Here is a 26,745-nt window from a genome sequence, read left to right on the forward strand (position 1 = left end):
AGCCCTCCCAGTCCACCAGGTATTGAAGGCCCCTCCCCACCCGGCGAGAATACATTAGGCGGTGGATTGAATAAGCAGGGCCACCATCAACGATTCTGGGGGGCGGAGGGGGTTTAGCTGGAGGGACCAAAGGACTTGTGGCGACAGGGCGTAGGCGAGAGACGTGGAAGGTGGGATTGACCCGCATGGACCGAGGAAGTTGGAGACGGTAAGCCACTGGGTTGATCCTCCTCAAGATCTTGAAGGGCCCCACGAACCATGGCGCCAGCTTGCGGGACTCCCCCCGTAGAGGAAGATCCCGTGTCGACAGATAGACCCTCTGCCCCGGACGTAGCGGTGGTGTAGGTCTGCGGCGGTGGTTGGCATGGCGCTGGTACTGGCGTGCGGACCGCTGCAGGGTAGACCGGGCCTTGCGCCAGACCCGCCTGCACCGTCGGACAAAGCTCTGGGCCGAGGGAACACCCACCTCAGTCTCTTGGTCAGGGAAGAGTGGAGGCTGAAAACCAAACTGGCACTCGAAGGGACTGAGACCTGTAGCAGAAGAACACAAGGTATTATGTGCATATTCAGCCCATATCACAAACCTGCTCCATGATGATGGATTGGAGGAGGCCAGGCATCGGAGGGTGGTGTCCAGGTCCTGATTTAGCCTCTCAGTCTGACCATTGGACTCAGGATGGAACCCTGAGGAGAGACTGACCGTAGCCCCAATCAGTTTGCAGAAGGCCCTCCAAAACTGCGCGGTAAACTGGGGCCCACGATCCGAGACCACATCCAGGTGGAGACCAAAGAACCTGAAGACATTCTGGCACACAGCCTCGGCGGTCTCTAGTGCCGAAGGGAGTTTGGGCAGGGGAACGACCCGACACGCCTTGGAAAAGCGGTCGACAATAACCAACATGACTGTGTTTCCCTGAGAGGGGGGAAGGCCTGTAACAAAGTCCAAGGAGATGTGGGACCAGGGCTGCTTGGGGATGGGTAGAGGGTGAAGGAAACCATGAGGCGGGGTACGGGCGCTCTTACTCTGGGCACAGACAGAGCAAGCAGCAACAAAGGACCTCACATCCGCATTCATGCCAGGCCACCAGAACCGCCTCTTAACAAACTCCAGAGTCCTGCGTGCTCCCGGGTGGCTGGTAAGCCGTGAAGAGTGCCCCCACTGCAGAACTTGGGACAAATACCCGGTTGGAGGGTCCATTCCCAGGGTCTGGCTCCCTCTTCTGGGCCTGGCGAACCAGTGACTCGACTCCCCATCGGACAGGAGCCACAATCCTCGAGCTCGGGAGGATGGGTACTGGAACTCTCTCACCATCTGACCTGTGAAACAATCTAGAGAGTGCACCAGGCTTCTGGTTCTTCGAACCGGGGCGGAAGGACAAAACAAAATCAAATCTATTAAAAAAAAGAGCCCATCTTGCCTGCCTGGGGTTGAGACGTTTAGCCCTCTGAATGTACTCCAGGTTTTTGTGGTCGGTCCAAACAGCAAAAGGGTGTTGGGCCCCCTCCAGCCAGTGGCACCGCTCCTCCAAGGCCATCTTGATAGCCAGGAGCTCACGATCTCCAACATCATAGTTCCTCTCAGCAGGCGAAAGGCGAGCAGAGAAGAAGGCACACGGACGGAGTTTTCCATCAGCCGGACGCTGGGAGAGCACAGCCCCCACTGCCATATCCGAGGCGTCCACCTCAACCATGACAAGGAGGTCAGGTTTGACAAAGAGGTGGCTTTCCAACAGGCGCTGGAGGACGACTCTGACATGATGGACATGTTCATGGAGGGACTTGGAGAAAATCAAAATGTCATCCAAATAAACAAAGACAAAACGGTTCAACGTCTCTCTCAATACCTCGTTGATGAGTGCCTGGAACATTGGTTAAGCCAAGCGGCATCACTAAGTACTCGTAGTGGTCCGTTGGTGTGTTGAACGCCGTCTTCCACTCGTCACCCTCCCTGACCCGGACCAAATGGTAGGCGTTACGGAGGTCCAACTTGGTGAAGACGGTTGCCCCTTGGAGGAGTTCAAAAGCAGTGGTCATTAAAGGCAAGGGGTAACGGTTCCTCACCGTGATCTTGTTTAACCCCCTGTAATCTATGCATGGCCTGAGGCCGCCGTCTTTCTTCCCAACAAAAAAGAATCCGTCACCAGCAGGGGAGGACGAGGGGCGAATGATCCCAGCAGTCAGGGAGTCCTTGATATAATCCTCCATAGCTTGGGTCTCAGCGGGTGACAGGGAGAAGATCCTACCTCGTGTAGGGAAAGAGCCTGGAAGGAGATCAATGGCATAGTCAAAGGGCCTATGAGGGGGCAGGAAAGTGGCCCTCCTCTTGCTAAATACCTCAGCTAGGTCGTGGTACTTTGAGGGGACTCGGGACAACTCGAGAGAGAGCTAGGAAGCTTAGGGGCTGGAGGCACAGCTCTAGTGAGGAGACAGGAGGACTTGCAATTGGGACCCCACTCAACCACAGTTCTTGAATACCAATTGATGTGAGGGCTGTGGTGAGATAACCAGGGGAACCCTAGCACAACAGGGAACTCGGGAGAATGAATAAGATTAAACTGAATCTTTTCGTGATGATTGCCAAAAATAGACAAAACAGGAGAGGAAACATGAGTCACAGTACCTTGTCCCAAGGGCCTACCATCCAAGGCGGTCACTGAGAGTGGATGGTCCAGCCTGGAGATGGGAAGGTGAAGGGCCCTGGCAAGGGTGAGATCCAAGAAATTCCCTGCAGCGCCAGAGTCAATGAGGGCCTGAAGAGGATGATGTTGGTTCTCCCAGGAGATGGTGACCGGGAGCTGCAGGCACGAAGTCGAGGCTGAGGGAGTAAGAGTCGCACCCGTCACAGTTCTCCCTCTCCTGGACGGGGCTGGGCTTTTCCCGCAAGCTCGGGACATGAGGAACGAAAGTGGTTAGGGCCTCCACAATAGAGGCAGCGTCTCTCCCTCATCCTCCGGTTCCGTTCTGCCTGGGACAGGCGAGTACCGCCAAGCTGCATTGGCTCCTCAGGACAAGGTGGGTTACTCTGAGGTTCCCGAGGCCACTGAAGCGGAGCGGAGGTTGAAGCTGTGACTCCGGAACTGGGGCGACTGTCCATTTGTCGATCGCGACGCCTCTCCCACATACGGTTATCGAGACGGATAGTCTGGTCAATTAGGGACTCCAGGTCTGACACCGGATCTTTAGCTGCCAGCTCATTCTTGATTCCGCCACAGAGGCCACGCTGTCATCAGGGCCCCCTCATTCCACCCACTTACAGGAGCCAGGGTTTGGAAGAGCACAGCATACTCTGCCACACTAGAGCCGCCTTGACGCAGCTGGATCAGTCTGTTACCAGCGTCTTTTCCTCCTACTGGATGGTCGAAAACCCGGCGCATCTCATCAGTAAAGACCCTGTAGTCATTACAGGAAGGGCCCTGCTGTTATAAAGGCTAGCAAACAAGGAACAGGTGCAACCAATGAAACAATAAAGACAAGCACATGACACACAGAAATGAACGGTGGCGACCCCACATGGTCCAAAGAGCAACTGCAGTCCAAAAACCCTGACAAATTCAGGTGATAGAACAAATTAAGCTGCATTACAAATCCAAGTTTTATTATTCACTAACATTTACAACACATTTGTACTTGTGTACTACAGCTGGCAGTTTTTCAGTGCTAATGTATAGGTATTTAGATATGTGTTGTCTTCAATGAACACTTGTTGAAACCTGCCTTAAAAGGAGACAGCTCAAAATATACAGGTTCTTTTGTTTGTTAGCCATTTATAGACTAAAACCAACAATGAGTTGATCGTATATTACATGTTCCGAGTGTGGGTGTTGCTGCCTTCTGGACCACACGACCAAGAGAAAAAAAACGTGCAACTTAATTAACGTGTAAGTAATCAAAATAATAAGTATATACAGATGTTATTGCTAATGCAATACCTATATTTGTTCTGGATTCAGAACCAGTGCTGTTAAAAACACTATGGCTCTTGCAGGTTTTCCAGAAACTCCTCTATTTCTCTACACATTCTGCCCCTGCCTCTGTCTCTAATGTTCACCAGAACTTTGATGCTTTTCTCACGAAAGATGGATTGTTGCCGTATCTCTGCCACCTGCATGTGATATCCGAGTGACCTGTTGCGATCCTGTCCATGGAAGTTTAAATGTTGTGCGTAGTTGTAGTAAAGCATCTGTTTGTCTACAGGTTCAAGATCCCTTTCTAGCAGTTCCTGGTATATCTGCTCAGCTTTAGCTAGGCCATTAGTTGACTTTGCATATATATCTGCAAGGTCTATTTTCTTCTTAATTGAGGAATGAGGGTAAAGAGAAACCATCTCTTCATGGAGACTGATTGCTCTATCCATCAGGCTTTGTGTTCGGCGACTGTCATTGTCAAAGATCTTCCATCTGTAGCAGAGTGCAGCACATCCCTTCAGATAACGCTCATCTGGATGGTTTCTCAGAACCTCCTCTGCCAAATCAATGGCCTCATCAACAGATAAATAGTTTCTGTAAACAATAAGTAATGGTTTAATACCACTGGAGCTGCTGACAGGATTTCTCAAAACCTCTCTGGCTAGCTCACGTGCTTCATCTTCAATTCTTTCTCCTTTCTTAGCACATTGGTCGAGGTAGTGAACTGCGAGGTACAAGTTCTCTGGATCCTTTCCTTTGGCGATTCTCATTTTATCCAAGATGTCAGCCCCCACTGCTGTGCTGCTGTGCTCTGAAGCAAACATTAACCCTAAGATATGGCAGGTGTTCCACTCCACCATATCCGGCTGCATCTCGATGGCCTTCAGGAAGTAATCTAGAGCCAGCGGCATTTTATCTGTGCTAAACCTCATGAGAGTCCAGGCTTTTTCAGCGCAGTATGTATGTAAGTGTGTATATATATATAAATATATATATATATATATATACATATATATATATATATATATATATATATATATATGTGTGTGTATATATGTATATGTATATGTATCTATATATATACACACACATATATATATATATATATATATATACCCGCGGCTCTTTGCTTTACTTGCTCTTTCTTCAGTTCATATCGAATATTGTATGTGTGGTGTCAGTATGAGAGTATGACAGCCCTTCTAATTTTGATGTGGCCCAAGAGCCAATCATAAAAATGCCTGTTCGATCCTAAAATGGCAGGAAAAAATGCACAGCTAAGCGAAAATATGAAGACGAACATAGGACACTTTTAGTAGAGTGGGAGAGTTCATATTTTTTTATTGAACGCAATTGCAAGCCATTTTGCCAGACATCATTAGCCCATTTCAAGGCTTCAAATCTTCAGCGCCATTTCACCTCACTCCATGCTAACATCGACCAGGAACTCTCAAAAGGTACTGAACTTCGCAAGCAGAAGTTAAACACCTTGAAAAGTCAGGCAGAAAAACACACACAGTTTTCCCAAAAAAAACCGAAGCACTCGGAGACCGTAACGCTTGCATCATATCAAGTTGCTTGGAGAATTAGCGCATTTTCCCTCTCTACTAAAAGCAAGGGGACAAGCCACCGGTGCCACTCTGAAAAAGCAAACAGCCCAATATGCAACATTGGTTGAAACCCTGCACGAAAACTTTACGACCCGGTTCCATGATCTACAGCTGAAAAGGTCACAGATTACGTTCCTCGTCGACCCTTTTAATGCAGAGACGGACTGTTTGAAAGCCCCGCTAGTCACGGACGAGGCGGTGGCCCAGTTCGAGATGATTGTACTTTCTGAGGAAGACCGACTGGAACCTGTTCTGAGGGAAGGGACCCTTGAGTTCTGGAAAACTGTGCCAATGGAAAAATATCCCAATGTCAAACGGGCTGCGCTCAAGCTACTAGGTAGTACGATACTGCCAAGACAATGGTACAATGGTAATAGAAAACACTGCACACAATGTTCAGTGTTGATAATAATGAACACTGGTAGGAAAGATTACATTTCTGTCAATATTATGGTGTGTGCATGTTTCATTTTGTCTGTGTGAGGAAGAGAATGAGGGAGCACAGAGAAAGGCTGGGAACAAAAGAGAGAAGGAGAGGGGGTGCACATCTGTGACGGTGTATGATGTGGCTCTTTGCAGTAACATGGTAACATTTCTAGCTCATAACCTCTGACTGGTTGGCCACCCCTGATATAACGCATCATATCGAACATTTGATGCCCAACCTGCTCAACTGACCCGAATAGAGTCCAGTATTTGGTTTTTATGTCTGTGATTGGTCAGCGATGTGGAGTGAGAAAGGAGCAGGGTTTGAACCTCTCTAGGTAATAAAAGTAGTAGCAGAAGAAAACATCAGATCTCTGTGGAGGGATGAGGAGACTGCAACCTTCCTCACATGAAACAAATAGAAATGCCATATTCTTCTTTCTTTCTTCGCCCCACCAGCTGTTTCTCTTGAGGTGGTTAACTTCTAATATTCTCACAGCAGTAGACAATAAATATGTGGATTTATTTGGCAGATTTCTGTAAATTCAGTTCATACTTGCACTACATTTGGATGGCTGGATGTCTAACTCTAACTTTTCATGTGAACAACACTGAATATCTTCCAGGAGACAGTCAGATGGTCTGATATTTAAACAGATGTGTTACACAATAACACATCTCCCTATCTCCCTATCTCTCTACGACGACCGGCTTTTTCTCTCCACCTTCCAGCGTGGCCGTTTAGAACACTTTTTATTTGCGATGTGGTCGGACAATATGTCTGCTAGTTGTGATCGAGCATAACCTCACTCTTAGCGTAGTGACATTTGAAAGAGCCAAAAAGTCCTCGAATGTTGATCACTTGTACTCACTTTATTAACAAGATGAGTCGGTCCATAGGACTTTCTGGAGAACTTTGCAGTGATTGTTGCACTTTTTTCAAATACAAAGTGGCAGAGGTGTATGTGTGTATCTAGTCGCCAGGAGTGGTTATGGTAATACTTGAATTATAATCACGCAGATGTGATAGTGTGTTACAGCTGTATACACAAAGTTGGTTTAACTAATCTGGAAAACAATTAAAACCGTATAGATTTATGACAAGATGACTTTTGTTTTAATGTAAGTTATTGAAGTATAAATCTTTAGCATTTTTCCTTTTACATTTAAATAATGAATCAACTAACGACTGATTCACTTCTTACAGGAACAGTTTATTGTGCGGTGCCTTTCCACAGGTTTTAAAACGTGTGTTGTTTTCCCGCCTGCAGCCGGAGAGACTCCAGACCCCTGAGCCCCACAGGCGCCGCGACGGTTACCGTGACAACGACCGACCTCGTCGCTCACCGTCGCCTCGTTACAGACGCAGTCGCTCACCCAGACGGTTCGTGTTTTAATCATCCAGAATGAGACATTTTCCACAGCTACATTCTTGTGAAGTCATTTAATAAATTGTGAATTCAGCTCAAATCCTGTGTGTGTTTATTTTCTTTCTGCAGGAGGAGCAGATCTCCAAAGAAGCGAAGGTATGTTCGCTTTTTGCTGAAATCCTTTGTCACCTTTTTAAAATATAATACATGACCCTCATTCATGTCTTTTTGTTGCGTGTTCTCGCAGCCCATCGCCCCGGAGAGACCGCCATCGCAGCAAGAGCCCCCGCCGACACCACAGCCGGTCCAGACACAGACGCCACCGCTCCAAATCCCCCGGTAGGTACTCGTGTGATGCATTGATGCGAAACTGAGAAACTTTAAGAGTAGGCTCTACTACTGGCCTATAGTGGCTGTACAATAATAGATGGATGGATGTATACAGGGAGGTCATTTAGATAAAACCCTAATAAGAATTTTTTGAGAACTCTTTTGCAGACATTTCACTTATTGAATTGTATTTGTACTAAACTGTGAACACCACAGTGAATGAGAGGAAGTTATTCTTTGATTCTACCTCCTCTTATTTGGACAGATGAGCTCGATGAGGTTTTTATTTTATGTCGTTGTCATTTAATTTTCGTGTTCCGGTCAAACTTTTATTTCTTCAATTGGTTTTCTTTATTATTTGAATTCAAAGTTTTACCCAGATGTTCACAATACTTGATTCTTATGAGTCTGTAGAAGAAGAAACAAATCCTTACTGTAAATGATGGTTTGAGGATGGTTGTTTGGTACTTATGCTATCATTATTCTGATCCAGGTCATCACAGAAGCCACAGACATCGCAGCCACTCAAAGTCCCCAGAGAGGTGAGTGATGATGCTGTTGTTGCTTAAACATGCAAGAATGTTGCATCTACTCACAAAATTATAACCATTTTTCTATCTGCATATATTGGGTCAGGGTATAGTTCCAAGTTTTTCGATCCCATATAATAAACATGTTTTTTTTAAACAAGAAGCGAAAGTTACTGAATGTTGTTTAAACACAAGCAGATAAACAATAACTTTGCCTAAAAATACAGTTTTTACTAATTTAAATCAGAAACTGTGCACAAAGAAGAAGCCATTAACTTTACAAATCTGACAACTTTCAGTACTTGGTGCTTCTTGATAGCAGTGCCACAGGTACATTTTAGTCTGTACCAAAACTATCTCTCCACAGAGTCTTTAGAGTAGTTTTCAGGATATTTTTATTGTATCACACGATCTTCACCAGCAGATGGAGTTTTCCCACTTTTCACATATTTGTTTTCATTTTAAAGTATATATAAAAAAGGATTCTTGACCTTGGAAGCAGTACAAACAAAACAATCTCACGTCAAGGTTAATTGAGTAGCTGTTCTGGAGCTTTCAGTCGCAACACACGATCTTCAGCACATTAACAAAATGGATTTAAGGAGACGCCCAGCACTCTTTGTGTGTTGTCACTATTTTACAATAATGTCTGAAATGAAACAAACAGGGTATTTAATGTTCCTATATCTCCAGTGTGATTTCTTTTCTAAGTAATTAGTTATGAACTATTTGTTTAATTATTTCCATTTAAAGTCATTTTGTTTCTCTCACATCACAGGAGTTCAAAAAAGAGTCACAAGAAGAGTCGAAGAGGAAATGAGTGATGTTTCTTATATATCTTCCCTTTTTATTTTTTACCTCCAAACGGTCATAGAACTTGCTTCTAAATCTTGTACGAAATTTGAGTTTTTTTAATTTTAAGTTTACAAGTCATTTCCATTTTCGATGTTGGACCACCGACATGTCTAAGATTTTACAATGTAAAGCCCTCCGGTCTCAGCAGTGTGTATGGACAGTATATATTCACTCACTCCATCTGCAGCCTTTCAGCCTCATTCTCACACCCTCTGAGAGAGAGCAATCTTACAGTACGCCCCGTCTTCAGATACTTACAGCTATTATTGATAACTTTTGGATCTGTGTAAATGTAGAAAATGTGTTTCTGTATGTTAAGAATGAGTTTCACACTCTGACCTGACATTTGTCAGAAATAAAGACCCTGATTCCTTAGTCGTGTGTTTTATGGAAGTTTGTTTGAATCCAGAGGAAAGACGACGACATGCAACTCATGATTGATGTGTTACGACTCGGACACAGGGAAGGAAGACTCAAACGCACGACTCCAGAAACAAATGTAAAGTGTAAAAAACAATACTTTACTTCAATAAATCCGATGATCAACTCAAAGCGCACACTAAGAGGATATAAGAACTTCTCTGAAAAATCACACTTGTTGATACACTGGTACTTGCATATGATATGACAAGACAAACTGGCACAAGACAAGGGGAGACAGGACAATTTATACAAGAGGTGAGGGGGAACAGGTGGAAACAATCAGGGGCGGGGCTGAAGATGGCAGGAAACCACACCAAGACAGGAAGTAAAGGGATCTGGATTGAGAAACAAGAGGTAGTTACACAACAAAACAGGAAGTTACAACATGAAAAACTCAACAAACTCGACGAGACATGACATGATGCTCCTGGGATTTTATTTACAAGGAACTTTGTCAAGTAAAATAAGACATGATACAAATATTACAGCTGTGTTTTCAACAGTCTATGGGTTTCATGTTACACTATATTGCCAAAAGGTCGGCTGAACATGCAAACATTTATACTTTGTCTTTGGGAAATTATATTATTAAACAAGGCTCCAATAAAGTTTTCAATCATCAATCAATAAATGAATTCATCTTTACTTGGGAAAAACTTCAGCATTTCTTTTGAGGAAATTACTGTTTTCCCCTGTAATTAGTACCAAATTATTATTTCCAAGGAATTATTCTGAAATCTCAAACATAAAATTCAGTGTTACTGTGATTTTAGTTTTTGGAAAACGATGAATTAACTAATGTTTTGCTTCTCTAAAGGTTTTCAAATATAATGTTGGCAGTAGCTTTAAAAGTTGTAGTTTGGTTGACGTCCAACAGAATGTCTTAGTAATGTATATTTCATAGTATTTATAGAGTGTACAACTGAGACACAGCTTACATACATGAAAACAATCAGTTGCATTTGGCTGTAATTCAGGTGATAGAACAAATTAAGCTGCATTACAAATCCAAGTTTTATTATTCACTAACATTTACAACACATTTGTACTTGTGTACTACAGCTGGCAGTTTTTCAGTGCTAATGTATAGGTATTTAGATATGTGTTGTCTTCAATGAACACTTGTTGAAACCTGCCTTAAAAGGAGACAGCTCAAAATATACAGGTTCTTTTGTTTGTTAGCCATTTATAGACTAAAACCAACAAAGAGTTGATCGTATATTACATGTTCCGAGTGTGGGTGTTGCTGCCTTCTGGACCACACGACCAAGAGAGAAAAAACGTGCAACTTAATTAACGTGTAAGTAATCAAAATAATAAGCATATACAGATGTTATTGCTAATGCAATACCTATATTTGTTCTGGATTCAGAACCAGTGCTGTTAAAAACACTATGGCTCTTGCAGGTTTTCCAGAAACTCCTCTATTTCTCTACACATTCTGCCCCTGCCTCTGTCTCTAAAGTTCACCAGAACTTTGATGCTTTTCTCATGAAAGATGGATTGTGGCCGTATCTCTGCCACCTGCATGTGATATCTTATTGACCTGTTGGGATCTTGTCCATGGAATTTTAAATGTTGTGCGTAGTTGTAGTAAAGCATCTGTTTGTCTGCAGGTTCAAGATCCCTTTCTAGCAGTTCCTGGTATATCTGCTCAGCTTTAGCAAGGCCATTAGTTGACTTTACATATATATGTGCAAGATCTATTTTCTTCCTCAGTGAGGAATGAGGGTAAAGAGAAATCATCTCTTCATGGAGACTGATTGCTCTGTCCATCAGGCTTTGGGTTGGGAGACTGTCATTGTCAAAGATCTTCCATCTGTAGCAAAGTGCAGCACATCCCTTCAGATAACGCTCATCTGGATGGTATTCAAGAACCTCCTCTGCCAAATCAATGGCCTCATCAACAGATAAATACTTTCTGTAAACGCTAAGTAATGGTTTAATACCACTGTAGCTGCTGACAGGATTTCTCAAAACCTCCCTGGCTAGCTCACGTGCTTCATCTTCAATTCTTTCTCCTTTCTTAGCACATTGGTTGAAGTAGTGAACTGCGAGGTACAAGTTCTCTGGATCCTTGTCTTTGGCGATTCTCATTTTCTCCAAGATGTCAGCCCCCTGCTCTGTGCTGCTGTGCTCTGAAGCAAACATTAACCCTAAGATATGGCAGGTGTTCCACTCCACCATGTCCGGCTGCATCTCGATGGCCTTCAGGAAGTAATCTAGAGCCAGCGGCATTTTATCTGTGCTAAACCTCATGAGAGTCCAGGCTTTTTCAGCACAGATCTCTGGGTGGAGCTTGTCCTGAGATGGAGATGGATATTTATTCATCAGGGCGTCGACCTTTGTCAGGTAAGCCTCACTCTCTGCTGGGTCTCCCAGGTGGTGGTGCAGCCAAGCCAGGTTCCCATAGTTCACCACTAACCAGGGACCCTCATCTGCATTTCTTATCTGGCAGAAGGCCTCTGTAGCCTTGTTGAAGAAACTCTGGGCTTCTTCAGTGAACCCCAGCTTATATTCAATGAACCCCCGCAGGTTGTAAATGTGACCCTGCCAGCTGTGTCCGTCCTCGGTGCCAAAATCCTCTAACTTTTCCCTGAAACGTAAAAGTTTGGCCCTGCTGGTGTCCAGATCCCAGGTGAAGTGGCACTGCAGGCCCTGCAGTTTGGACACCAGTGTTGTTTGACTCTGAGCAGCACTGATGGAGAATAAAAATAACAATTATTAAAACACATCATCAGTAGGTTAATGTAATATGCTTTGAAGTTTGCTATGTTTTCATAACCACTGTTCATCTCATGTGGAGAAAAGGAGAAGGGAAGGAAGGAATGGAGTAAGAAGCACTGAGTAGGAAAATAAAACATCCATCCTTTTTTCATTCCCTCTCACCAGTAACATTTTCAGCTCCTCCTGGGGGATCCCAGGGTGTTCCCAAGCCAGATGAGATATATATTCAGGGGTGCACATAACTGGTACGCAGGTACGCATGCACGGCAAAAATCTGGATAGCGTAACGTCACTTGTGTCACTACGCACCTTTGCGTACATGATAGGTCATCAAAACAACACATATTTCGTCTACACCTGTTTCTTGTCAACACTCAATGGAGTAGACTACTAGACTAGAATTATTATTATTATTATTATTATTATTATTATTATTATTATTATTATTATTATTATTATTATTATTATTATTATTATTATTATTCCTTTTCTCTTTCCCTTTCTTCCCTCGTCCTAACCCCTGGCCCCACTTCCCCTGCTATTGTAAAGCGGCTTTGAGGTCTCGAAAAACGCTATATAATTTCAATTTATTATTATTATTATTATTATTAAAAGTGAGGGTTTTGGATCTCTGGGGCTTAATAATAATAAGATATTAAATACATCATAATGATTGTTATTACTTGAAAGACAGAAGCAGTTGCTCACCTCATCATTCAGCTGTTTCCTTCACTCAGCAGTTCTCTAAATATTACTTAGTTCAGCTGGATTTAGCTCTTGATGCTGCTTTGGGTTCGCTAGAAAAAAGTCAGTGATGTCCAACTCCTGCTTTGCTGTAAATTTTGAGATGTTGTTGAGCACGCAGCTTTAAATGTTGACTACAAAGCAGAAGTGAATGTCAGACGTTTACATTTTTGCTCTGTCTAAAGACGCCCACCTGACTATTGTTTCCCAGGAATAGAAACCGAAAGCCACATTTCTGAAAAAAGAACTTAGACATGACTTATTAAAGTTTGTTGATTATATTTTCTGCTAAGTGAATTTCAAATAATTAGTTTGCTTTTATTCTTTAGAATAAGATGCCACATTTTTTTTTTATGGCTGCACCTTCTGATAAAATATTATATCATAATATAAGCCACTCAGTATATATGTACACTTTGAGCAGCAGTTGTCTGCAGAATGTCCCTGTCGGCTTAATGTGGAGCCTTGGGGGTCCAGGTCTGTCCAAAAAGGTCACTGTGCCCCCTCATCTTAATTCTCTCCCTGACAAAAAACTAAACTGAAAAACAACAACAAAACTGAGGTAGACTGTAGTTCAGGGCCTTGGATTACGTACCTGGGGAGATGGCCGATGCACTTAAATGACTACTCAATTTTTGGATGCAACAATAATAAAGCCAATCATGGACTTCACAAATTATAGTCCTAGTTTATTTACTTCATGAATCATGGTAATGTTAATTATACAATTAATAAAAGCTATTTGAGATGCGCAACATGACCCCTAAATTAGTTGCATGTCTGTTTCATATGCGATGGCGGTGACCCTTGTGAAAGTATGAAGAGCTGGGACAGCGTTACCTGGAAACACCTGCATTATGCGCTCTGCTGATAATCCACTCAGTAGGGAGAAAACATCTGTTAAGAGACTCTATTCTGTCACTCGTGCAAACGTTTACAGTCTTGGTTTGTGGTTTGCTCTGTTTGAGAACAGTTCTATAAGCAGATATGAGATACATCGTATTATAGTCCGGGTTTGGAAGCTCTGGGGTTTGGCTCTACTCACATAAGCGTTGTTCACATTGCCGTAACATTTGTCTATAATTCTGTCCCGCATTTATAGTATTGTTGAAAACTGGGTGACTGTTTAAGTTTGCAATAATTTATGTTCTGTTGAGGAAAAATAATTTTCTCCAGGCCAGAAGTGAACTCTGGACCTCTTCCTCGAACAAATTAAATCTAATAAGCTATTGAAGTTCTGGTCCAGTTCTAGTCAGATTCAAAAGAAGTTCACTGGAGAAGAACAAAGTCAGATACAATAGAGTTTATTCTTATATGCAAATAAGAAATCACCCGAGGTTACAGCCGGCTGTAATCACTCAATTCTAACGTTCTGTGGTCCCCCTTATATATTGTTTTCCAACCCTTTATGACGATACTGAGGCTAAAAGGTCATTAATTTCCCATCGTCTTAATTTGCCGAGTTAGCATTCTACAATAAATCAAAAGACTATGTTTTTCTCCTTCCCTTATGATCTAACACCTTTGTCCACATGACATCCTGTTACAACTCGGACACAGGGAAGGAAGACTAAAACGCACGACTCCAGAAGCAAATATAAAGTGTAAAAAAAACAATACTTTACTTATAAATCCGATGATCAACTCAAAACGCTCACTAGGAGGATATACAAACTTCTCTGAAAAATCACACTTCTTCATACACTGGTACTTTCACATGATATGACAAGACGAACTGGCACAAGAAAAGTGGAGATAGGACAATTTATACAAGAGGTGAGGGGGAACAGATGGAAACAATCACAGGTACACGCAACGCAGACACAGACAAAAATCAAGTTGGCTATGCTGTAGTTACATTACATGACACCATACAGGCTCAGCCACTCCCTGCATGCAAATTGCATGCAAAGCATGCACATTGGCTGGAGGCAAAACAGCAAATATCTACACAGACAGCAGATATGCTTTTGGTGTAGTACAGGGGTGGCCAACCAGTCAGAGGTTGAGAGCCAAAAATGTTACTATGTTACTGCAAAGAGCCACATCATACACACAGTTACAGATGTACAACCCCCCCCCCCCTTCTCTCTTTTGTTCTCAGCCTTTCTCTGTGCTCCCTCACTCTCTTCCTCCCCTCTCTCTCTCACACAGACACACAGACACAGACACACACTCAAAGACCCTCCCTCCCAAAGACACACACACCCTTACACAGACAGACACACATAGCTCTGCTCAGATTGTTATTGTAAATGTCACACACCATAATATTGAGAGAAATTGAATTAAACCTCTCCTACAAGTATTTAGGCGCCAGTTGTTATCAACAATGAACATTGTGTGCACTCTCACACACAAACTCTCAGTAAACAAATGTGAAAAAGTCTTTTATCTTCCTATGCATGTTGCTTCTTTAAATTAGTGGGACTTCTGACATTCCTTGCCTCGAACAATCCTCCTCAAATCTGGCTTGTATTCCGTCGTGGTCACTCAAAGCAATTCTTTCACATGTGTGTCAGAACAGATCGATACTTTGATTGCACGTGTTTCAGGATAGATAACACCGACTCCCAGACGTATGTTGACCCAAACATTGATAGTAGCTTGAGCGCAGCCCGTTTGACATTGGGATATTTTTCCATTGGCACAGTTTTACAGAACTCAAGGATCCCTTTCCTCAGAACAGATTCCAGTCGGTCTTTCTCAGAAAGTTCAATCATCTCCAACTGGGCCATCGCCTCGTCCGTGACTAGTGTGATAATAACTGTGTCGGAGGAAAACCAAGTGACCAAAGCTGAGGGAAAGATGTCAATGATTTGCGTTAAAAACAATGTAGCCTTCAACTTCTGCGTTGATTTCAGTCGCAGTGTAGCAGACATGTTTCCCGTCTCGCAAGGAAGTACTCGTCGTGGGAAAACTAAAGCCACACAACTCATCCATCATCAAATAAATTGATGATAATAACTCATCAAATAAAATACATAAATCTTATAAACATGTCTGTACAAGTAATACATACTTTAAATAAACATGTATTTCCTGAATGTATATACCCGTCCCTTATGTGTTTACGTTCACATTGGTGGCTGAGAGCTGTTAAGATATGGAAGGAGTCCGGCAAAGAAATTCCCTTATTTTGAAATTCCAATGTTGAAAGGTATGGACTAGCGGGGCTTTCAAATAGTCCGTCTCAGCATTAAAAGGGTCGACGAGGAACGTAATCTTGTCCACTTGCTTTTAGCAGAGAGGGAAAATGCGCTAATTCTCCCTTTTGAAGAAGTGTCTTAGACAGTTTCAGTTTGTTAACACACGCAAATACACTTTGCACTAGGTCAGGCAGCATTTTTATATGAATATGAACTCTCCCACTCTAATAAAATGCCGTATGTTGGTCTTCATATTTTCGCTTAGCTGTGCATTTTTCCCCTGCCATTTTAGGATCGAACTCAGATGGTCAGATATTGTTTACTCAGTGATAGGTTTTTCCCCCCTCGAAGGTGATTGGTTCACTGCATCGCAAGCATTTTTGTGATTGGCTCTTGGGCCACATCAAAATTAGATGCACTGTCATGCTCTCATACTGACAGCACACATACACACACTCACAAATAAAATTTGATATGAACTGAAGAGCCGCACGAAACTGGGCTGAAAATATTGTCTGGTGTAATAGCAATTTAAATGTCTACTGTTTAAATAATGTCCAAATAATGTTACAAGTGATGATCTGCCTATTTCTCTTTTCATGCATTTGCACAACTTTACAAGTTCCCTTATCAAGCCAGGGTCAACTGCCTTTTCTTGTTATAATGGGGGAGGCATTGTAAGACAGGACACAGATGGTCCTCTCATCAGATTTACATACTGATTAACTCTCTGAGAAAGTATCTTGGTTGTGCCATTTGCTTTAGTGTTTACATAACTGTTATCAAAGAGACGAAGTCAAGATACTATGTTGCTCCAAGAAACAAATGTCTATGCATATATATACCCAAAGATAAAAGGATTGAGTTTCCCAGGACTAAGTTCTTCAGATTGGAGGGAATGACCTTACAAACATCAAAAGGAATTAATCTAACAGTAAATGTGTTTACAGTAAATAACAGATGTGCTGATCAATCACCTATTGACTGTTGTTTTATTGTTCTATAGGTCATCAGCAGTTTGTCCTCTGTCCCATGCTGTGTTTATCACTCAGTCAATAGAGTCAAGGGACCAAGTGTGTATAAAATGTCTGTGTGTTCTCTTTCAATCTGCGCTCTCCTACAGACTACACCAGTGCTCTGTAGGACTGGTGTCTTTGAGATCTCAAATAAATGTACAAAGACAACTCTGTCTCTATCACCATTTATTTGACTTTATATACATAAATCAGGAAAACTTCCACAACACTGGTTATTGTTGACATGTATTCCAAACGGGTTTAAGTATTTCCCACTGCCAAACAGGATACAGAGGCTGTAACTAAGGCTCTTATCACAGAGATTATTCCCAGATGGGAAATACCAGCAAAGATCAGCAGTGATAATGGAGCGCCCTTTGTAAACACAGTCCTGAAGCAAGTTAGCCAGTACTTAGGCATTGACTTAAAACAACACTGCTCCTACCACCCAGCAAGTGGAGGGGCTGTTGAAAGAGAAAATGGCACATTGAAAAACAAACTAGCCAAATGTTGTTAAGAAACAAGGCTATCATGGCCTAAAGCCCTTCCCATTGTGCTTCTACAAAAGAGAGCAAGAATAAGATTGAATTGAGTCCTTTTGAGATCTTGTTTGGCAGATGACTGAATACAGGTATTGGACCAGCAAGGCGGACTTTGCCTTCAACGGTTTTGTGTGAAGATGAAATGCTCCGTTATTGTGCAAATCTCTCCTCTGTTCATTTGATATCCACAGACAGGTGAAAGACGCGTTACCAACTCCAGCAGCTGAACAGCTGCATGACTTGAAACCAGGTGACTGGGTGGTGATAAAAGACCTGAGAAGAAAAAGCTGATGACACAAGCGGTGGCAGGGACACTATCAAGTGCTCCTGACAACACAGACGGCAGTAAAGGTCACTGGTAGAGCAACGTGGGTACACACTAACCACTGCAAGAGAGTTCCAGATCAACCCAGTGACTCATCATCTCCTACACCTGGCACACTGTAAAAGGGTACATATATCACCTACACCTGAGAAAGATACTGACTCTCCATAGAAGAAGAAACCAGACCTCTTTGTGTGAAGTCTGGCTACAAAGGGAGGTGTTTCCAATAGGGGACACTTGTCTTAACCCCAGTGAAGAAACAACACAGCCCAAGAGCTAAAAGGGCACTGTGAAAGGAGGTCAGAGTCACAACAGGAGGGTGAGTATGGCCCTATACCAGAGACTCAGAAACAATCCCGCCCCAGTCAACAAACTTAGATCATACTTACCCTGATGATAGTGTTCCCACTTATCTGGTGGGAAACATGGAACCTGAAGAACTTACAAGAAAAAGAAAAGAACATGACAATAATAAACTACCAGACAAATTATATGATAAAAATATGACATATATCTAAAAGAGAAAGTTAAAACTATGGATTAGGGGTTACGAATGTGCGCATATATCCATCCATCCATCCATCCATCATCTACCACTGAGTCCTGGGTCTTCCCCGGGGTCTCCTCCCAGCTGGACGTGCCTAGAACACCTCCCTAGGGAGGCACCCAGGTGGCATCCATGCTAGATGCCCAAACCACCTCAACTGGCTCCTTTCAATGCAAAGGCTCTACTCTGAGTCTCTCACAGATGGCTGAGCTTCTCACCCTATCTCTAAGGGAGACGCCAGCCACCCGCCAGAGAAAACCCATTTTGGCCGCTTGTACACGCGATCTCGTTCTTTCGGTCATGACCCAGCCTTCATGACCATAGGTGAGGGTAGGAACGAAGTTCGAGAGTATTGGTGCTGCATGGTCTGATCCTTTCTGCAGAAAGCCTTCTTTATAATAAAATACTCAAAGACACCTCCCTGCTCTCTTCCTTCTCTTCCTCTCTCCTCCCCTCCCCTCTCTTCTTCTCCCTCTCTATCTGTATGCATTTATGTAAATGTATGTTACTAACTCACCATCCGGGGTATCATCCCCGGAGTGTCTGTCTCTCATGTGGCAGGTTGCCACTGATAAAGTTTACGTCAGGATCATGAATCGTGACAGCGCCTGCTGACCTGGTCCTGCTGGACACCGGGAAGCCTTTTTGGCATTTTCCTGGATTCATCCATACTTTCTATTTCTTTTTTTTTCAGCACAACATAATTTCTGTCAAATGTTGTATTTGTACTATGTTGTTTATCCTGTACACACAACATCTATTGCACGTCTGTCCGTCCTGGGAGAGGGATCCCTCCTCAGTTGCTCTCCCTGAGGTTTCTTCCATTTTTTCCCCTTTAATTTTGGGGTTTCTTTTAGGAAGTTTTTCCTTGTGCGATGTGAGGGTCTAAGGACAGAGGATGTCGTAACCTGTACAGTCTGTAAAGCACACTGAGACAAATGTATAATTTGTGATATTGGGCTATACAAATAAATTTGATTTGATTTGATTTGACATGCTTTGTATCTTTTGATCATCTTTGTTAACAGAATTTCCACCACAGCTTTCACTTTGGTTGTATACTGAAAGGACTCGAAAACTCGTAGCAATGACCCCAGTACTCCATACTCCCATAGCACCCCCCACAGGCCATCATGGGGCACACGGTCGTAAGATTTTACAAAACACATGTAGACTGGATGGACAAACCAAGGGCCTGAAAGAGTCAATGAAGAAAGAGAAATGTACGGAAGGGAGGAAATGGGGAGAAAATAATGGAAAAGATAGATAACAAAAGGTAGGAGAAAAGAAACGAGAGAAGGAACGAAGACTGGAAGTATGAAATGAGGAAAGAACTCAAGGAAGATGACTGTTTTGAGATGACAGCTCAAAACTATTTTGTTTTTTTCCTGTGTAGCACAACAGTGACTACAACTTGCATGTTGTTGTGCAACCCTGTGTTCTTTATTGATAACAAATTAACCTTGAAGAAAGGAAAATAACAAGAAACATACATTACTCACAAATCTCCAGCTACATTGGAGTTCACCCTGGAGGACGAGAGGGTTGCCTCCGGGTTAAGCCTTCGCCTCTGACTGTTGTTTGTGCCTATGCCCGAAACAGCAGTTCGGAGTATTCGGCCTATATATGACCAACAACATGAATAAAATGCTTATATACAAGTCAGGTGTTTCTGTTAGTTGTAAACAATATAAATAGCGCAAAGAAATATGTATTAAACTGATGGATATTTAGGCCTACACTTGTATATGTACATGTCTATATACAGTATGTAGGGTTTATAGAGACAGTGACAGTGCATGATATGTCCTTGAGTACATATCAAACAGAAATATTAAGGTGTCATGTGCATTATCTTATCCTCATGGGAACTGAGGAAAAAATGTGTCTTTCAAATTCCTTTTTTTGTGATTTCCTACCTATTTGGAGTTAATAAAACATCTTGCAATTTAGACTTTTTAAAATTATTTTTTATTTTTTATTGTGTCCACTGTAATGGACCTGAATACCATTTTAGTGTGAAAAAACAGATTAAATTAAAAGATAAAATATGTAACATATTAGTGTTGTAGAGTGATGAAATCAAAATACATTCACCTTTTCATTAAAAATAATAGTAATTTTGATCTGAATAATGCTGTATATTTAGAGACTACAACAAAACTAGTCTTCTGCTTAACTGCTCTCAAAATAAAAGCCTGATGTATAAACATTGTCAATTCCGATCAAAAGTTTCAATCCTTTATTTGACTGTTTCCTTCCTCATTCTTCATTTATTCCTTGCATTTTTAGCTGTGATACTCCTGGAAGCATATGTTCTGTTTTGTAATGCAGAGAAACATCTAGCATTTGGTACACCTCATATACGTCTTTGCAGCCCTGATGTCTGCATCTTTCTGCATGCTTGATATCCACCATCTCTGGCATCATGTGCCTTGCCTGCGCACAGATGGCTCTGGTTGTGGGATCTGCATGGGTTGTAGGGTCACCTTGACAGTCAGGAAGCCCAGGTAGCACAGGTGTGAATCTATATAGTTTGAGAAAAAAACTATAATAAACTAAATGAAATAATAGGAATAATAATTAAAACCTTACACACATCTGATTGGATTGAATGTACAACATACATGCTACTCTTGGCCCACAGAGGCCGACATCTATCCTGCTCGTCCCTATCTGTCTCTGTGTCTGTGTCTGTATCTGTTTGCTCATCTGAGCATCTGCATCTTCTTCCTCTTCTTCTTCAAGCGCTTCTATCCCTGGTGTGAAGTTCTGATCTCTCTCATCATCTGACAACTCCAAATCTGAATCTCCCTCAACTATCTGGTACAGAATACATTCTGCTTCAGATCTGTCTCCTGCAACACTGTTGAGTCATTAAGTACATGAAGATGGTCTTGGTGTCCACTAGAATGGACATTAATAAAAGAGCTGTTATATAAAAACACAAATTATTTAACTACTTTCAGAACTAATAATATCATTCCTAACAGGTTAATAAACAATATGATGTTCATATTAAAAAACCCAATATATTAACAGTATTTGACTTACCTCTCCTCTTTCGATAAAATGTTGTTGTTGGTATGCCGGCCATTTTGAATGAAAAGAAAGAGGAACTTCCCAGCATGTCACTCTAACCAATGACATATCACTGAAAAGTCCAGAATGTCCTCTGTACAATACAGCAGAGATTGATACAGTGGCTCACAAGAATACAAGAGAACAAAATGTCCACTACAGAGGACACAAGTCAATTTGGTCAGCACTGGTACATGTTTATACACTGCTCAAAATAATTAAAGGAACACTTTGAAACCACATCAGATTTCAATGGGGGAAGAAATAATCCTGGATATCAATACTGATATGAACTGGGTAATGTGGTAGGAACGAAAGGATGCCACATCGTTTGATGGAAATTAAAATGATCTACCTACAGAGGGCTGAATTCAAAGACACCTCGAAAATCTAATTGAAAAATTGATGCGGCAGGCTTGTCCATTTTGCTGAAATTCCATTCCAGCAACTCAAAATGGTACTCAGTACTGTGTATTTCCCCCACGTGCTTGTATGCATGCCTGACAACATTGCGGCTACTAATGAGACGACGGATGGTGTCCTGGGGTATCTCCTCCCAGATCTGGACCAGGGCATCACTGAGCTCCTGGACGGTCTGAGGTACAACCTGACGGCATCGGATGGAATGAAAAACAATGTCCCAGAGGTGTTCTATTTGGATTTAGGTCAGGCAAACGTGGGGGCCAGTCAATGGAATCAATTCCTTCATCCTCCAGGAACTGCCTGCACACTCTCGCAACATGAGGCCAAGCATTGTTGTGCACCAGGAGGAACCCAGGACCCACTGCACCAGCGTAGGGTCTGACAATGGGTCCAAGGATTTCATCCCGATACCTAATGGCAGTCAGGGGGCCGTTATCTAGCCTGCAGAGGTTTGTGCGTCCTTCCATGGATATGCCTCCCCAGACCATCACTGACCCACCACCAAACCGGTCATGCTGAACGATGTTACAGGCAGCATAACATTCTCCACGGCTTCTCTAGACCCTTTCACATCTGTCACATGTGCTCATCCTGGAGGAGCTGGACTGCTTGTGCAACCTCTGTAGGGTCCAGGTATCGCCTCATACTCCCAGTAGTGACACTGACTGAATACAAAACTAGTGAAAAACAGTCAGAAAAGATGAGGAGGGAAAAAATGTCAGTGGCCTCCACCTGGAAAACCTTTGCTGTTTTGGGGGTCGTCTCATTGTTGCCCCTCTAGTGCACCTGTTGTTAATGTCATTAACACCAAAGCAGCAAAAACTCACTAACAACCCCCTCTGCTACTTAACTGACCAGATCAATATCCCAGACGTTTAATTGACTTGATGTTATACTCTGATTCAAAAGTGTTCCTGTAATTTTTTTGAGCAGTGTATTATGTGTTCACTTTGAGCAGCAGCTGTTTGCTGAGTGTCAGTATGAAGAGCTGGGACAGCTGTCACCTGGAGACACCTGCATTATGACGCTCTGCTGCTTCCACCTGCTGATGTAAGCAGGTTATTGTTTGGTTCCCAACACGTTCACATACCTCTGTTATACAGCTTCATTTGTTTAATGCTCATCCATGTTAACTTTAAAATGTAAAGTTTAATTACCGTCCATCAGCAGCCTAAGTGCAGTACTGCAAAATGATGTGTCGTGTATTTGAAGTTCTTGTATATAGTAACAACCAAAACAAAAAGAGTTAAAACTACTTTTCATAGTGTATATAATGCATGTTTATTAATTTGTACAATTTAAGCAAACTTGACATATTTTCTATACATACAATCAGTTGTATCTGGCCATAATATTCATTTTAAAATGAAGTATTACATTACATCACAGTTTTATATTTCACAACTCAAAGCTTTCAGCAAAGCAAATTTCAAAGGCTATAGAGTGTACGGTGTTCTTAAAATACAGTGCAAAGGAAAACATCATGGTTACAGATAGATAGATACTTTATTGATCCCGAGGGAAATTTAGGCACTCAGTAGCTTAAAAGACATATGACATGACATATCTGTCACCCCCCTCCCCACCATTAAAAGTAAGAAAAAAAAAGAATTGAGAGAGTACACTGTGTAAACCTGAGCAGATTTATACACTAAGTTAAGGAAAACAACATCCATTCAAAATCTATTTTAACAAATAATTTCAACATGTTAACAATCAGTGTTAGTGAATGATTCGGCGTGTTTCATAAAAATCAAGAGCCTCTGTCTTCCATTAACTACGAATGTTAACTACAAAAGTCCCGACACTTTTAGAAACCTGCCTTTAATGGACACAGCTCGATTATTAAGTACTTACAGATTCCTTTAGAAGAGAAGCTATGGAGAAGGACTTTCGGTCGGCACCAAGGTGCTTCTGGAAAACCATCCGGCACCTCAGGAGGGGGAAGCGAGGAACCATCCAAGCTGTGTACAGCAAGGGTGGGACCCTTCTGACTTCAACTGAGAAGGTTATCGGCCGGTGGAAGGAGCACTTTGAGGAACTCCTGAATCCGACTAACACGCCCTCTATGGTTGAGGCAGAGCTGGAAGCTGATGGGGGATCATCGTCAATTTCCCTGATGGAAGTCACTGAGGTAGTCAAACAACTCCACAGTGGCAAAGACACAGGGGTTGATGAGATCCGTCCAGAAATGCTGAAGGCTTTGGGTGTTCAGTGGCTGTCTTGGTTGACACGCCTCGTCAACATTGCATGGAAGTCTGGGACAGTGCCTAGGTGGTGGTTCCCCTATTTAAAAAGGGGGACCAGAGAGTGTGTGCCAACTACAGGGGTATCAAACTTTTCAGCCTCCCTGGTAAAGTCTACTCCAAGGTACTGGAAAGGAGGGTTCGGCCGGTAGTCGAACCTCTGATTGAAGAGGAACAATGCAGATTCCGTCCTGGTCATGGAACAACAGACCAACTCTTTACTCTTGCAAGGATCCTGGAGGGGGCCTGGGAGTACGCCCATCCGGTCTACATGTGGATCTGGAGAAGGCGTATGACCGGGTCACCCGGGTGATACTGTGGGAGGTGCTGCGGGAGTATGGGGTGAGGAGGTCACTTTTGAGGGCCATCCAATCCCTGTACGCCCAAAGCAAGAGTTGTGTCCGTATACTCGGCAGTTAGTCGGACTCGTTTCCCGTGAATGTTGGCCTCCGCCAGGGCTGCGCTTTATCACCAATCCTGTTCGTGATTTTCATGGATAGGATATCAAGGCGTAGTCGTGGAGGAGAGGGGTTGCAGTTCGGTGACCTGAGGATCTCATCGCTGCTCTTTGCAGATGATGTGGCCCTTATGGCACCATCGGTATGTGACCTTCAACAGTGACTGGATCGGTTCGCAGCCGAATGTGCAGCGGTTGGGATGAGGATCAGCACCTCCAAATCTGAGGCCATGGCTCTCAGCAGGAAACCGGTGGATTGCCTACTCTGGGTAGGGAATGAGCCATTACCCCAAGTGAAGGAGTTCAAGTACCTCGAAGTCTTGTTCGCGAGTGAGGGGACAATGGAGCGAGAGATTGGCCGGAGAATCGGAGCAGCGGGGGCGGTATTACAGTCACTTTACCGCACCGTTGTGACGAAACGTTGAAAGGAGCCAGTTGAGGTGGGCGCCTCCCTAGGGAGGTGTTCCAGGCACGTCCAGCTGGGAGGAGACCCCGGGGAAGACCCAGGACTCGGTGGAGAGATTATATCTCCTCACTGGCCTGGGAACGCCTCAGGATCCCCCAGTCGGAGCTGGAGGATGTGGTCCGGAGAAGAGAAGATTGGGGTTCCTTACTGGAGCTGCTCCCCCGCGACCCGATCCCGGATAAGCGGTAGACGATGGATGGATGGATGGAGATTCCTTAAGGTAATGCAATACCTATATTTTTTCCAGAAACTTCTCTATTTCTCTACACATTCTGTCCCTGCCTTTGTCTCTAATCTTCTCCAGAACTTTGATGCTGTTCTCCCGAAAGAAGGATTGTTGCGGTATCTCTGCTGCCTTCATGTGATATCTTAGTGACCTTTGGTACTCTTTTTGATCGAAGTTTAAATATTTTGCGTAGTTGTTGTAAAGCATCTGTTTGTCTGCATGTTCAAGATCCCTTTCTAGCAGTTCCTGGTATATCTGCTCAGCTTTAGCCTGGCCCTTAGTTAACTTTGCATATATATTTGCAAGGTCTATTTTCATTTAAAAAAATATAACAAATATATATTTGATCATAAATATTGTAATTTGTACTGTCCATCAGCCTATTATTGGGGTTTATTGTTTACTTTTTACTAGAGAATAAACACAACAAAATAAATCATATTACACAATAATGAGACATTTTCTTTTTGTCCTTTGGTATTTCACAGTGATTGTTTTATAAAGTGTGTGCATGTTGTGTCATCCACAGCTGAGCTGGTTGTGGACAAAGCCATGGAGTTGAAGTTTGTCTGTGGAGTTTTTGGAGGAAACATCAAGCCCACTCCCTTCCTCTGCCTCACTCTGAAGATGCTGCAGATTCAACCTGAAAAAGACATCATCGTTGAGTTCATAAAAAACGAAGATTTCAAGTGAGTTTCTATCTCAATCCATTGAGAGAAAAAGTGAGCATTTGTGCTGTATTCCCTTCATCAACCAACCAACCAACAAAACATAGGACACTGTGCACACTGTCACCATGTAGATTTATAAATAATAATAATAATAATAAGAAATTGATAGTTGATAAATACAGAAAACTGTCTCAAAGTGTTATGTTAAAGCACATATTTTGGTCTCTTAGTACATTGCGTATGTTCTCTTTGCATTACACTGTGAACTCTTTCACATTCCTACGACAATATTTTCAAAATTCCTGCTCCAAAATGTGCAGCTCTTTAATTTTAAAAACGGATATATTGTCCATGTTGTTTTTCATATTTTAGTTGTCACCGTTTCTATTTTATTAATGTTTCTTGACTATTGCAGTAATTGCTTTTTATCTTTTATTTTCTCTTACTATGTTTATTGTAATGCAGCAAAACACAGAGGCAAATTCCTTGTATGTGAAAACCTACCTGGCAATAAAAATGTGTATGTTAAGTAAATGTAATTCTAGAAACTGCTTTTGAGATAGAAAGATTGACTCATTCTAGAAACTACTAAAGGCTATTGGACAAACAGCCTTGCAAAAATAATATCTGCTTACTCATACTGGGCTATTTGTGAATCTTTTCCAACCATCTGATG

The 26,745-nt window shown here is 42.6% G+C and overlaps 1 protein-coding gene and 1 pseudogene across 1 annotated transcript; one reads left to right on the forward strand and one right to left on the reverse strand.

The window, feature by feature from the left end:
• LOC115006934 (pre-mRNA-splicing factor 38A-like) overlaps nt 1-26,745 on the forward strand; it is a 35,634-nt pseudogene that overhangs the window by 2,627 nt on the left and 6,262 nt on the right.
• Nucleotides 10,446-13,023, reverse strand: LOC115007577 (interferon-induced protein with tetratricopeptide repeats 1B-like). The gene is made up of 2 exons (XM_029430514.1): nt 12,885-13,023; nt 10,446-12,147 (listed from the first exon to the last, which is right to left on the reverse strand). Exons 1-2 carry the CDS (start codon nt 12,890-12,892, stop codon nt 10,842-10,844), a joined length of 1,314 nt encoding a protein of 437 aa, XP_029286374.1. The 5' UTR covers nt 12,893-13,023; the 3' UTR covers nt 10,446-10,841.

Source organism: Cottoperca gobio, chromosome 4 (genome assembly GCF_900634415.1).
Source record: "Cottoperca gobio chromosome 4, fCotGob3.1, whole genome shotgun sequence".
In the NCBI taxonomy this organism is placed as follows: Eukaryota; Metazoa; Chordata; class Actinopteri; order Perciformes; family Bovichtidae; genus Cottoperca; species Cottoperca gobio.